Below are 12210 nucleotides of genomic sequence, written 5' to 3' on the forward strand. Positions count from 1 at the left end.
TAATAGATTTTTATCAAGAAAGTAGGTTAGAACTTGGAATTGCTGGGGCCTTCCAGAAATGCCACTTTCCATTCTATAGCATAATAGTTTGCAAAAAAACTTCACAGGCAGTGGGTAAATACGTCTTCACACAAAAAGCCTTCAGGAATTGGCATGCAAACAAAGGTAAAATAAATTCAAACACAAGCTACATCATTAACACTGCATATGAGAAAGAATAAGCTGCAATGGGCATAAGCTTCAGATACATATCGAAGTACTCAACTGACAGGGAAATACTTGAGGAAGTAAAGAAAGGTCTTTTTGCAGCAGGAGGGTAGAAACTGACATCTGTGATAGCACAGAAGGGGAAGGTCACGCAAGGTGCAGAAACTCAGTACTTGAGGATAGAGACTCATGTGGGGGTAAAGATTTTGCTTCTCAGTAGAATTTAAAAAAAGCTTGGAAAACATCAGTACAGGAGATTGTCTTCAGAAATCTTTGGAGAATAATTTTTCTGTTAAGCTAAAATTAGAAAACATGGAAAAGATACCCTAACGGTCTAACAAATTTCATAGTATAAAGTAGCTCAACAATCTTGGCAATAGAAAGAGAATATATAGCTAAGAAAGATGTGGGGAGCTGCCAGATGAGAAAAAGACAGACAAAAGGGTAGGATAATGGAACAGCTGACTGAGGATGCAACGCCAAAGATCTGGCTTAGAGAACTACCTATTATTAATATGGAATATACTTCACAAATGAGATTAGACTTAGAGTCCACAGTCACTTCAGGAGAGGCTGTCAATGATACAGTTAGGCGATGGAAGGTATCTTCAATGCTTCCAAATATGCAATGGAAAGAATCTCGAATGCTTTAAAGGCAATCAAGATATTTTTAAATATCCATAGTGGACCTACAATGAAGAGAATAATAGATACAGAGAATAATGCTGGCAAAGTTGTAAATTCTTAAATTTTACTAGTATGGTAAAATGTTTCAACTCCTAGTCTCAGGAGAGGGGAGAAATGGGTGACTGACACATATTAATATATAAGAATCATAGCCTTGTATAACCTTTCCTTGGAAAAATTGTCTTAATCGCATTATGTGTTCACACATAGAAGATTCTGAACTATTGCCAAAAAGTGTCTGTCACTTCAGAGAAAGAAGAAAACCAACCTTAAAGCTATTCTCCACACTTACATGGTTTGCTTTCTTTTCCATCTGGACATTTTTTCTATATGGCCATTTCTCCCCAGATATCACTACGTATTTGCTTTGGTTTACAGCAGTGATTTTCAACCTTTTTTTATCTCATGGCACACATGAACTAATCACCAAAATTCTGTGGCACACCAAAAAATATATATTTTTCTACCTGACAAAAAATAGGTATAATTTTGATTCATTCCCACCTTACAGCTATTGTTTTGTTGGCTGTTGTCATTTTTTAAATATGACAATCTAGGAAAAAAGAGATCAGTGCCCCTGACTAAATAGTTGGGTATTGCGTGTTTTAAAAATTCTTGCTGCACACCAGTTGAAAATACTAGTCTCCAGGTTCACATTGCACTGTAAGTCAAGGTAATAATATATGTATTAGATTTGACAAACATTATTTTAGTTGAGAAATATTAATTTACATTGCAACATTGAGATAATATTGGCTTCATTTTTAGGATTCGTGTTTTTGAAATTCATGCTATTTTAATTCTAAGAACTTTGTTTTAGCTGAAATGTATGCAAGACAAAATATAAACAATTTTTAATCTATATTTGAATTGTAATAGGGAAAATCTAACATAAGAGATACTTGAGAGAGACACATCAATACTAGAGTATAAGTACAGAGAAAAGGGATTGAGGCTGTTTTATAATTATCTTGAAAATATTAATATGGGATTCATCTTGTGTATTTTGGGAGACTACATTTTTGGGAGGAAGCTGTAAGTGTAAACATTAATTACATTAGAAATTTAAGGTGTATTTACAACAGATTGACTTGAAAGGGAGGGATTATGGAGTTAAATTTTTCAGGGAAGGGAATTAAGCAGCTTCATTCTTCTGAAATCATATGATTTAAATTATAGTAATTTTTTATAGTCAAATTATTTGAAGCTGCATAGATTTTAAAAACAAACAAATGTCTGTGGTAGAATTACTAAGATTTAAAAAAGTGTTAGTGTGCATTGTAAAACCCCAGGGAGGAGTATTTTCTGAAGTAATTTCCCAAGAACCTACATTTTCAGGGATCATTTTATGGATTAGTATTCTCTAGAGATTCTGTACCCATGACAACATGGGTAGTCCAGGATAAATTAGTTAAATTAATGTCCTGATTCATTTAACTGACTTCTGGGGTAATATTAAAGAACTACTCATGGAGCGATTGTGAGGAACATAAGTGGGTGGACCAATAGTCCCAGGGAGGTGTGTCAAAGTGTGCGGAAGACTTGGGAAAGAAGCTTCTTTCCCCCGCCCCCTCCCTCCCACATTCCCCCCCTATAGTTCATGTCCATGGGTCATACGTATAAGTTCTTTGGCTTCTACATTTCCTACACTATTTTTACCCTCCCCCTGTCTATTTTCCACCTATCATCTATGCTACTTATCCTCTGTACCTTTACCCCCCTCTCCCCCTCCCACTCCCCTATTGACAACCTCCATGTGATCTCCATCTCTATGGTTCTGTTCCTGTTCTAGTTGTTTGCCTAGTTTGCTCTTGTTTTTGTTTTAGGTGTGGTCATTAATAACTGTGAGTTTGCTGTCATTTTTACTGTTCCTATTTTTGATCTTTTTCTTATGTAACTCCCTTTAACATTTCATATAATAAGGGCTTGGTGATGATGAACTTCTTTACCTTGACCTTATCTGAAAAGCACTTTATCTTCCCTTCCATTCTAAGTGATAGCTTTGCTGGATACAGTAATCTTGGATGTAGGTCCTTGCATTTAATCTTGGGTAATGGAATTATGATGTGCCTTGGTGTGTTCCTCCTTGGGTCCAGCTTCTTTGGGACTCTCTGAGCTCCCTGGACTTCCCGGAAGTCTATTTCCTTTGCCAGATTAGGGAAGTTCTCCTTCATTATTTGTTCAAATAAGTTTTCAATTTGTTGTTCTTCCTCTTCTCCTTCTGGCACCCCTATAATTCGGATGTTGGAACGTTTCAAGGTGTCCTGGAGATTCCTAAGCCTCTCCTCATTTTTCCAAGTTCTTGTTTCTTCATTCTTTTCTGGTTGGATGTTTGTTTCTTCCTTCTGGTCCATACCATTGATTTGAGTCCCAGTTTCCTTCTCATCACTATTGGTTCCCTGTACATTTTCCTTTGTTTCTCTTAGCATAGGCTTCATTTTTTCATCTGGTTTTCAAACAGATTCAACCAAGTCTGCAAGCATCTTGATAACCAGTGTTTTGAACTGTGCATCCGATAGGTTGGCTATCTCTTCCTCACTTAGTTGTATTTTTTCTGGAGCTTTGAAGTGTTCTGTCATTTGGGCCTTTTTTTTTTTTTTGTCTTGGCGCGGCTGTTACTTTAAGGGGCGGAGCCTTAGGTGTTCACCGGGGTGGAGTAATGCTGGTCGCTGGGCTGTGACGCTGTACGTGGGGGAGGGGCTGAGAGGGAGCAGTGGCACCTGCTTCACTCTCCTCCGGATTTCAATCTTTCACTCCGATACCCACAATCAAACTGGGCCCCTCTGGTGCTGGTTCCCGAGTGGGTGGGCCTGTGCACACTCTAGGCCCCTGTGGGTCTCTCCAACAACCTCTCCTGTGAGGCTGGGAGTCTCTCCTGCTGCTGCCCCAACCCCCATGGGCATTTTCAATCAGAGGTTTGAGGCTTTATTTCCCCAAGCTGGAGCCCAGGGTTGCGTGGTCTGCTTCGATCCCCCGCCGTTCGTCTGGTTTATCTGTGCGCGAATGTGGGGCTGCAGGGTCTGCTAGTGCTCGGACTGCCTGCTCCGTTCGTCCCACACTCCGCCAGTCTGGGTCCTGCCACAGCCACTGGAGTCCTCTCCACCCCGGTGCCCGTCTCCACCCCTCCTACCAGTCTGGATGAATGTTTATTTTTTATTTCCTTGGTGTCGGACCCCCTTGCCGTTCGATTCTCTGTCAGTTCTGGTTGTGCGAGGAGGCGCAGTGTGTCTACCTACACCGCCATCTTGGTTCCAACTCCGGAAAGAAGCTTCTTAAGGTGTAGATGAGATTCTCTTGATCTCCTCCCTGGAAGTGAAAATCAATGCCCCTGACTATATATAAGTTTAAATGTTAAGCTGAAGAGGAAAAACATAAAATAAAAGATATGTAAAGGTGTGTAGGCCAAACACTGGAGCAATTTAAGAATTTAAGACCTCATCTCCTTTAGTCCTTTCCCCCTATGGGACCAGGCTATAAAAGAATTTCAAAGTTTTTGAAGAAAACAAAATAGTGGTGTTCAAGAAATATAAGTAAATTTAAATAACTACGGCTTTTGGTGGGAGACAACAAGAGTTTTAGTTCAATGTAAATTTTATATTTTTTTCTTTTCCACATCATTTACATGAGGGGGTTTAAGTTCATGACCCACTGTCCTCCCTCTCGCAAGACCACTTAGAACCTGAATGTAACCCCAAGGCAGCAGAGCCAGAACAGACCACTGAAGGGCTCCCTGCCACTGAGACGTTGCTAACAGGTGTTTACGTGTCTCCAGTTCCGTCCATCATCTAACTCAGTTTACCAAGGTAAGTTCATATAGGAATTTGGGATAGATCCTAGGAGAGGAATAAAGTTGTACTTAGAGCTGCTATTTGCATAAGTAACCCAGAAATCAGATGTATTGTAGTAGTTTGATGACTTCTTCACAGGAATCTAGTAAATTGGGATTCTTTTTCAAACCTTTGCTCTTCCTTATCGACTTCACTAACAAGTACATGTTGACTTTCCACTTCTTTAAAATCTATTTTAATTGCATTTCTTAGAGCCAGAAAATACATTGGTAGAAGCTTCTCCTTTATTTTCTCTTATCTAGTGGTTCTATATACCTACAAGCTTTTACGTATCAGTGAATAATGCCAACAATGCTTATGGGGACATTGAAAGCTTCTGGAACATTTGAGTTGCTCTTTTGAAAACTGGTTCACAACAATTGTGCAATGGGGTACTGTGCAATTGGTGGTGAAAAAGAGTTGGTTTGTTCCTGATTACAGAATATGAAGGAGGACCCCAAAACACAGGATTTATTTTAAAAATTATATATTTAGTTTTACATGCTTAAACTTCAGTCTCCTTCAAAGTACCTTCCATTTGATGTAATACACTTATTGAGACATTTTTCCTACTGCTCAAAACAGTTTTTGAACTCATCAATTTTCATGCCTTTAGTGTATGTGTAGTATTCCTACACTATGTTCAAGAACATGACCTTTCACCTGGACTTATTTAGTCTTTTGTAAACATAATTCTAACAAGCTGTTTTTGTGTGTGCATGTTAAGTTGCTCGCACTTAAAGCAGTAACTTAAAAGAAATAACCATCCATAGCAGGCTGGCAATATCTCCAAAGGGATAGCCTGAAAGCAGAGAAAAAGAAGAACATGTACCCAAAACAGAAAGAAACAAACAAATATTTACAGAATTTGGTGACCACTTTGTGGAGGGAGAAAAAGAAAAGCTATGTGAGTCTTATTACTACCTGAAGGGATCACTATTTACTAACCAAGTGATGAATTGAGATTAAAATAATATCAATTCATTAAGAAATAGTTGGTTATGAAATTGTTAAGTAGAAAGAAAAATTTGAAGTTAAAGGACCAAGTTTCAAATTCAAAAAAATTGTTACTACAAAATTTGTTTTTTAAAAAATTGTTATGCCAGTTAACCTTTCTGAAACTCATATTCATGTCTTTAAATAACAATGTTTAAATAATAATATTAAAGCAATCTAAAAATGATAACAAATTTCTTAAGATGAGAGCCAAATGCACTATTTAAAAAATAGTATTTAAAAAAAATTGCAAAGCAGTTGCAAGTCAGGCTTATTATGCTCTGCCTAATGAGAAAGGATATCCATAATATTCTTTAGAATAGTCTCTATACCACTTATTTTTAATTAAATTCAACTTAATTTTAAAATTAAGTGCTTAAGAAGAGTAACCTCTGATAGACAGTAAATGCACAGAAGAAAAATATTTTTAAAAACTTAGGAGGAAGGAATTAATAAAGATGTAGACATTAAACAGTATAATTCTAAAAAACAAATTGGTCAATTAAATTACAAGGGATATTAGAAAACACTTTGAGATGAATGAACTTGAATATGTAGTATATGGAAATGTATATGATGTAGCAAAAATAGCACTCAGAGGGAAATTTATTGGCATAAACCAATGATTATTAAAGAAGAAAGAAGAAAGAAGATTTTAAATCAATATCCTAACCTTCCAACTTAAGAATTTAGAAATAGAAGAGCAAACTAAACCTAATGGGAGCAAAAGGAAAGAAATAATTAAGACTAGAGAGGAAAGAATTACAATAAAAGTAATAGAGAAATCAATAAAATCATTATTTTTTAAAGATCAAACAAGTTGATAAACCTTTAATTAGGCTGGCAAAAAAAGAGGACACAGATTGCCAAAATACTGAATTAAAGAGAGGACATTACTACCATCTTAACAGAAATAAGAAGGATTATAAGGCAATGTTACAAATAGTTGTGTGCCAACAAATTAGAGAAGCTAGAGGAAATGGACAAATTCTTAGCAAATCAACAACTAGTCAAATAAGTCAGGAAAAAATAGAAAGTCTGAATAGACCTATAACAGATAAAGAGGTTGAGATACAAACTTTTTTCACAATTAAAATACAAGTACAAGACCCCCTTTACTGGTAAATTCTGACAAATGTTTAAGGAATAACTCTTCACAAAGGCTTCCAAAAATTGGTAGAGAAGGAGACACTTCCCAATTCATTCCATGAGGCTAATACTAACCTCATACCAAAATTAGATAAAAACATCACGAGAAAAAAAACAATTTACAAACCTATATCTCATAAATGTAGACACAAAAATATTTATAAAATAGTACAAATCATATCCAGCTATATACATATAAAAAACATTATATGCAGTGACCATGTGGGATTTATCCAGGAATGTAAGCTTGTTCAGCATACAGAAATCAATATCATATGTCATATGAACAAAATGAAAGCTAAAAATCTCATAATAATTTCAATATAGTAAGAAAACATATATGACAAAATCCAGTGTCTTGTAAGAACACTCAGCCAACTACTAATAGAAGGTATTTCCTCAGCCTGATAAAGGACATCTATGAATAGCCCACAATAACATCATACTTAATGATTAAAGTCTAAAGGCATTCCCTTATAATTAGGAACAAAACAAAGATACCTCCTCTCACCACTTCCATTCAAAGTTGTATTGAAGGTTCTAGCCAGGGCAGATATGCAAGAAAATAAAATAAAAATCATCCAGATTAGAAAGAAAGAAGTAAAATCATCTCTATTTGGAGATGAATCACGGGTACAGAAAATCCTAAGGAACCCCCCCCCCACAACACATGCACAAGTTAGAACCAATAAATGAGCTCAATAAGGTGGCAGGGTACACATTAACTATTTGAAAATAAATTGTATAGTAGCACTGAACAATCCAAAGTAAAATTAATAAAGTGATTCCACTTATAACATCATCACAATGAATAAAATATTAGAAATAAATTGAACAAAAGAAGAGCAAGTCTTTGACACCGAAAACTGTAAACATTATCAAAAGAAATTTGAAAAGACCTAAGTAAATAGAAAAACACCTCATATTCATGGATTGGAAGAATTAAGACTATTAAAATGCCAACATTTCCCAAAATGATCTTCCCAGAGTCAATGTAATTCCTATCACAATCTCAGTTGACTTCTTGAAGAAATTGACAAATTGATTCTAAAATTTATATGAAAATTCAAGTGATTCAAAATAGCCAAAACAATCTTGAAAAAGAAGAAAAATGTTGGAGCACTCATTTCAAAACTTAATGCAAAACTCTGGTAATTAAGAGTGTATAATGCTGGGACAAGGAGAGACATAAAGATAAATGGAGTAAATTTGGAAGTCCAGAAAAACACAATTGATTTCCATTAAGAGTGCCAAGACAATTCAAATCAGGGAAGAATAGTCTTTTCAAAAAATGGTGTTAAGACAAATAAATAATTACATGTGAAAGAAGGAAGCCAGACTTCTACCCTACATCATATACAAAATCAAAGACTTAAATATAAGACCCAAAACTATAAAATTCTTAGAAGAATACATTGGTGTAAATCTTGTGACTTGAGTTGAGCAATGGTTTCTTAGATTAGACCCCACTGCACAAGTGATTGAAGAAAACTAGAGTGTCACCCCCAACTATGTGTCTTTGACAAAAATTTAAGCTGAGGGCAATTAAGAAGCAGCAAATGCAGGAAAAGCTTCCCTTTTTCTGTCTATGAGGCAGGATATACATTCTCCTTTTACTGGAGACAAACCCTTATCAGCCCAGAGAAGGCAGCAGAGGAATTTGCAAACAAAACTTAGTCCATTACGTTTCCTTTCATATATTTACCCTCCCTCAGTCTGCCACCCTAGAGGGGCTTAACTGTTTTTCTTTGTCCTGTCATTCTCTCTTTTTCTTTTTCTTTTTACAGATTTATTGGGTTTTTTTTGTTGTTTTTGTTGAAGATGGTATATAATATAAGATGAATTCTGAGCTGCTGTTTTGAGTTACCTTTAGTTTAAGGTTCTCACATGATGTGCTCTGCATGTGTTAATAAACTGGGTTAGTTTTTTTTTTTTTTTCATTTTGGTTGTAAGTCTTTTTGCTAAAGTCCCCAGCTGAAAACCTAAGATAGGTAAAGTTTTGCTTACTCTACATGACAAAAGAAAATATAAATTTTGCTTCATCAAAATTAGAGATTTTAATCCTTCAAAGGGTATCATCAAAAAAATGAGAAGACAACGTATAGAATGGGAGAATGAATTTGCAAGTTATCTATCCAATAGGATCTAGTTCAAAATATATAAAAAACCTTTACAACTCAACAATAAAAAGACAAATAGCTCAATTTTAAAAAATGGGCAAGGACTTAAATAGACATTTCACCAAAGAAGATATACAATGGTCAGTGAGGACACGAAAAGATGCTCAATACCATTAGTCATTAGGAAAATGTAAATCAGAGCCACAATGAGATACCACTTCACACCCCCTGGAATGGCCATGATGAAAAAGACAGACAACAAGTATTGGTTAGAAAATAGAGAATTCATACTCTCGTACATTTCTGGTGGGAATATAATACAATGCAGCTCTTCCAGAAATTAGTTCCTCAGAAAGTTGAACATAGAGTTCCCACGTGGTAACTCAGCACTTCAAGGTATACATACCCAAGAGAAATGAAAACACACGGTCACACAAAAACTGGTAAACAAATGTTCTTAGCAGAATTATTTATAAGAGTCAAAATGTAGAAACAGCTCAAATGTCCACCAATGCATACACAGGTCAATGAAATCTAATAATCCATATAATGCAATATTATTCAGCCATAGAAAAGAATGAGCTACAGAAACACACCACAGCACGGATGAACCTAACGGCATTATACTAAGTGAAAGAAGTAAGACACAAAATCATAGATTATGGGATTCTATTTATATGAAATTTCTAGAATAGGCAAATCTATAGAGAGAAAAAGTGGATTAGTGGCTGCCAGGAGCTAAGGGAAGCTGAGAGTAGCAAGTGATTATTAACAAATATAGGGTTTCTTTCTGGGGTTATGAAAATATTCTGGAATTGGATAGTGGTGATGGTTTTCCAACTTGTGAGTATACTAAAAACACGCAATTCTGTACTTTAAAAGAATATACAGTATGGTATATGACATTATGGTGTGCAAATTAGAAAAGAAAAATGGTGGCAAAACACATTATTACTCACCTTCACCTTTAACTGTAGTGGTCATTGAAGGAACTGTTGGCAGCAGAGATGTTGGTACGGACCCCTTGTTAGTTATTCCTAGTTTGATAAGATAGATGACATTATTATTAATCACAATTTCATCTCACCTGCCAAGGAGTAAATAAAAGTCAGTCAAATCTGGAGGTGGGCTGTAAACTGTCTGTAGAGGTACTGGAAAAGTGTTTGCCTATCTTTAATTTGTGCATTTTCCAGCTCTCTTTGTCCACGGTGGGAAATGTAAGTACCGAATACTTGACTGGCCCTATGGAAACACACACATACACACACATACACACATGCATACACACATTTTCCTATTAGAGGCCCCCAGAGCAAGTTTTAACTATAGTTTGTTACCTGAGGACCTTAAAATGTGCAAAAAATATTATTGTAAAAAAAATGATTTTCCCATGGGAAAAATGACCTGGTCAATAACACCTGAGAATAACATACCTCTTTTTTTATGAATCACATTTCATTGTGTTGATTTAAGACTGAAATTTCAGGTTTATCTTTGTATTTTAGAAGTTCAATTTATGATAATATTCAGTGTCTGCAAAATATTGATTTTCAGTTCTGTCCATTAGCCTTTGATACAAATTTAGGAAGAGATCAAGTCCTATCTCTAATTGGGTAAACCTCCTAAGAGCAAGCCCTGCTCTGGGCAAAGCTCTATCCATCACCTTTGCCATCGCTGCAAGAATTCCCACCTTAGTTGCACATTTTTCACTTTTCTGATGTTAAAATTTTTGCCATTTTCAGGAGAAAGAAAATATACATGCTTTAGAATACACATAAGCACTATAGCTTATAGCTCTGACTGGTATGGCTCAGGGGTTGAGCATCATCTTGCAAACTGAAAGGTCATCAGTTTGATTCCAGGTCAGCACACATGCCCAGGATGTGGGCCAGATCCCTGGTTGGAGGCATGCGACAGACAACTGATTGATGTTTCCCACATTGATGTTTCGCCTGCTCTATTTCTCTCTCCTTTCCCATCTCTCTAAAAATAAATAAGATCCGATCTTACGTAGAGAAGAGAAGGAGAAACAGAAGGAGAGAAACATCAATGTGTGGTTGCCTCTCAAGTTCCCCCTACTGGAGACCTGGTCGGCAACCCAGGCATGTACTCTGACTGGGAATTGAACCGGCACCCCTTTGATTTGCAGGCCAGTGCTCAATACACTGAGCTACATCAGCCAGGGCTTTCTCTTTTCTAAAGATTTTATTTTATTTTTAGAGAGAGGGGAAGGGAGGGAAAAATAGAGGGAGAGAAAAATCGATCAGTAGTCTCTCGCACACCCCCAACTGAGGACCTGGCCTGCAACCCAGGCACTTACCCTGACTGGGAATCTAACCTGTGGCCTTTCAGTTTGCAGGCCAGTACTCAATCCACTGAGCCACACCAGCCAGGGTAATGAGTAAGATCTTTAAAAAAAAAGAAGCACGTGCACACTATTAAATCAAGTGTCTTTTGGCATTTGAAAAAGATAATCTGATTGGGAAGCTTTACAATGAAAATAAAGAAGCTTCTCCATGACATGCTTTTTTTGTTGTTAAAACTTTATTGTGGCTAAAATGACCATGTTGGCCACGAGGATGAGGGGAATATGCAATCACTTCACTATAGATATACCTTTTGTGATATTATTGTATAATCTAAAGATAGTTATTTCGAAGGAGGTTATATTGTATAAAACTCCCCAATATGTAAATCCTCTCACAGGTGTGAAGTTAAGAAGACATCTAATACTGATACACTGCTTAGAATACGAGAATTCAAGACAAATTTCTTATCATCTTCATTATTTGTGTATTCATTATATTGCTTTTAGGATCATGGGCAATGTCCAGTATACATAGTTCAATTCCTTATGCCCTAATATAAAAATGCTGATGAAGTAAGCCAGACAGAAAGGAGTTCCTTTCTCTGCCTTTGTTCCCTTCTCATTTGCCTGTAGACATCATGGACCCCCAGCTGCCTGATGACCCCATCTATCCCAGCCACCATGCCAGACTTTCTGGTGCCCGTCCTGTGTCAGAGCAGACTGCGGCCACAGAGCCCGCCTTTCCTCCTTCATCTGCCTCACCACCACTCTCCCCACAGCTCTCCTGAGAGACTCCAGAGTGGACTCATTTCCTTCCCCTAACCCCTCTTCACTGCTATATTCGAGTTTACTATATTTTTAACCCTTAAAATCCCTCTAAACAAATATTAGATGATTCTAAGAAATTATTATTAAC

At 36.5% G+C, this 12210-nt stretch overlaps 1 protein-coding gene across 2 annotated transcripts in view; it reads right to left on the minus strand.

Moving 5' to 3' along the window:
- The window catches only part of EMCN (endomucin), a 93665-nt gene that overhangs the window by 45212 nt on the left and 36243 nt on the right, over positions 1 to 12210 (minus strand). For both annotated transcript variants that reach the window (XM_045183791.2, XM_024574910.3), the window contains exon 3: positions 9946 to 10023. In XM_045183791.2, coding sequence (XP_045039726.2) covers positions 9946 to 10023 — 78 coding nt within the window. The remainder of the gene's footprint in view (positions 1 to 9945; positions 10024 to 12210) is intronic.

Source organism: Desmodus rotundus, chromosome 4 (assembly GCF_022682495.2).
Source record: "Desmodus rotundus isolate HL8 chromosome 4, HLdesRot8A.1, whole genome shotgun sequence".
Lineage (NCBI taxonomy): Eukaryota > Metazoa > Chordata > Mammalia > Chiroptera > Phyllostomidae > Desmodus > Desmodus rotundus.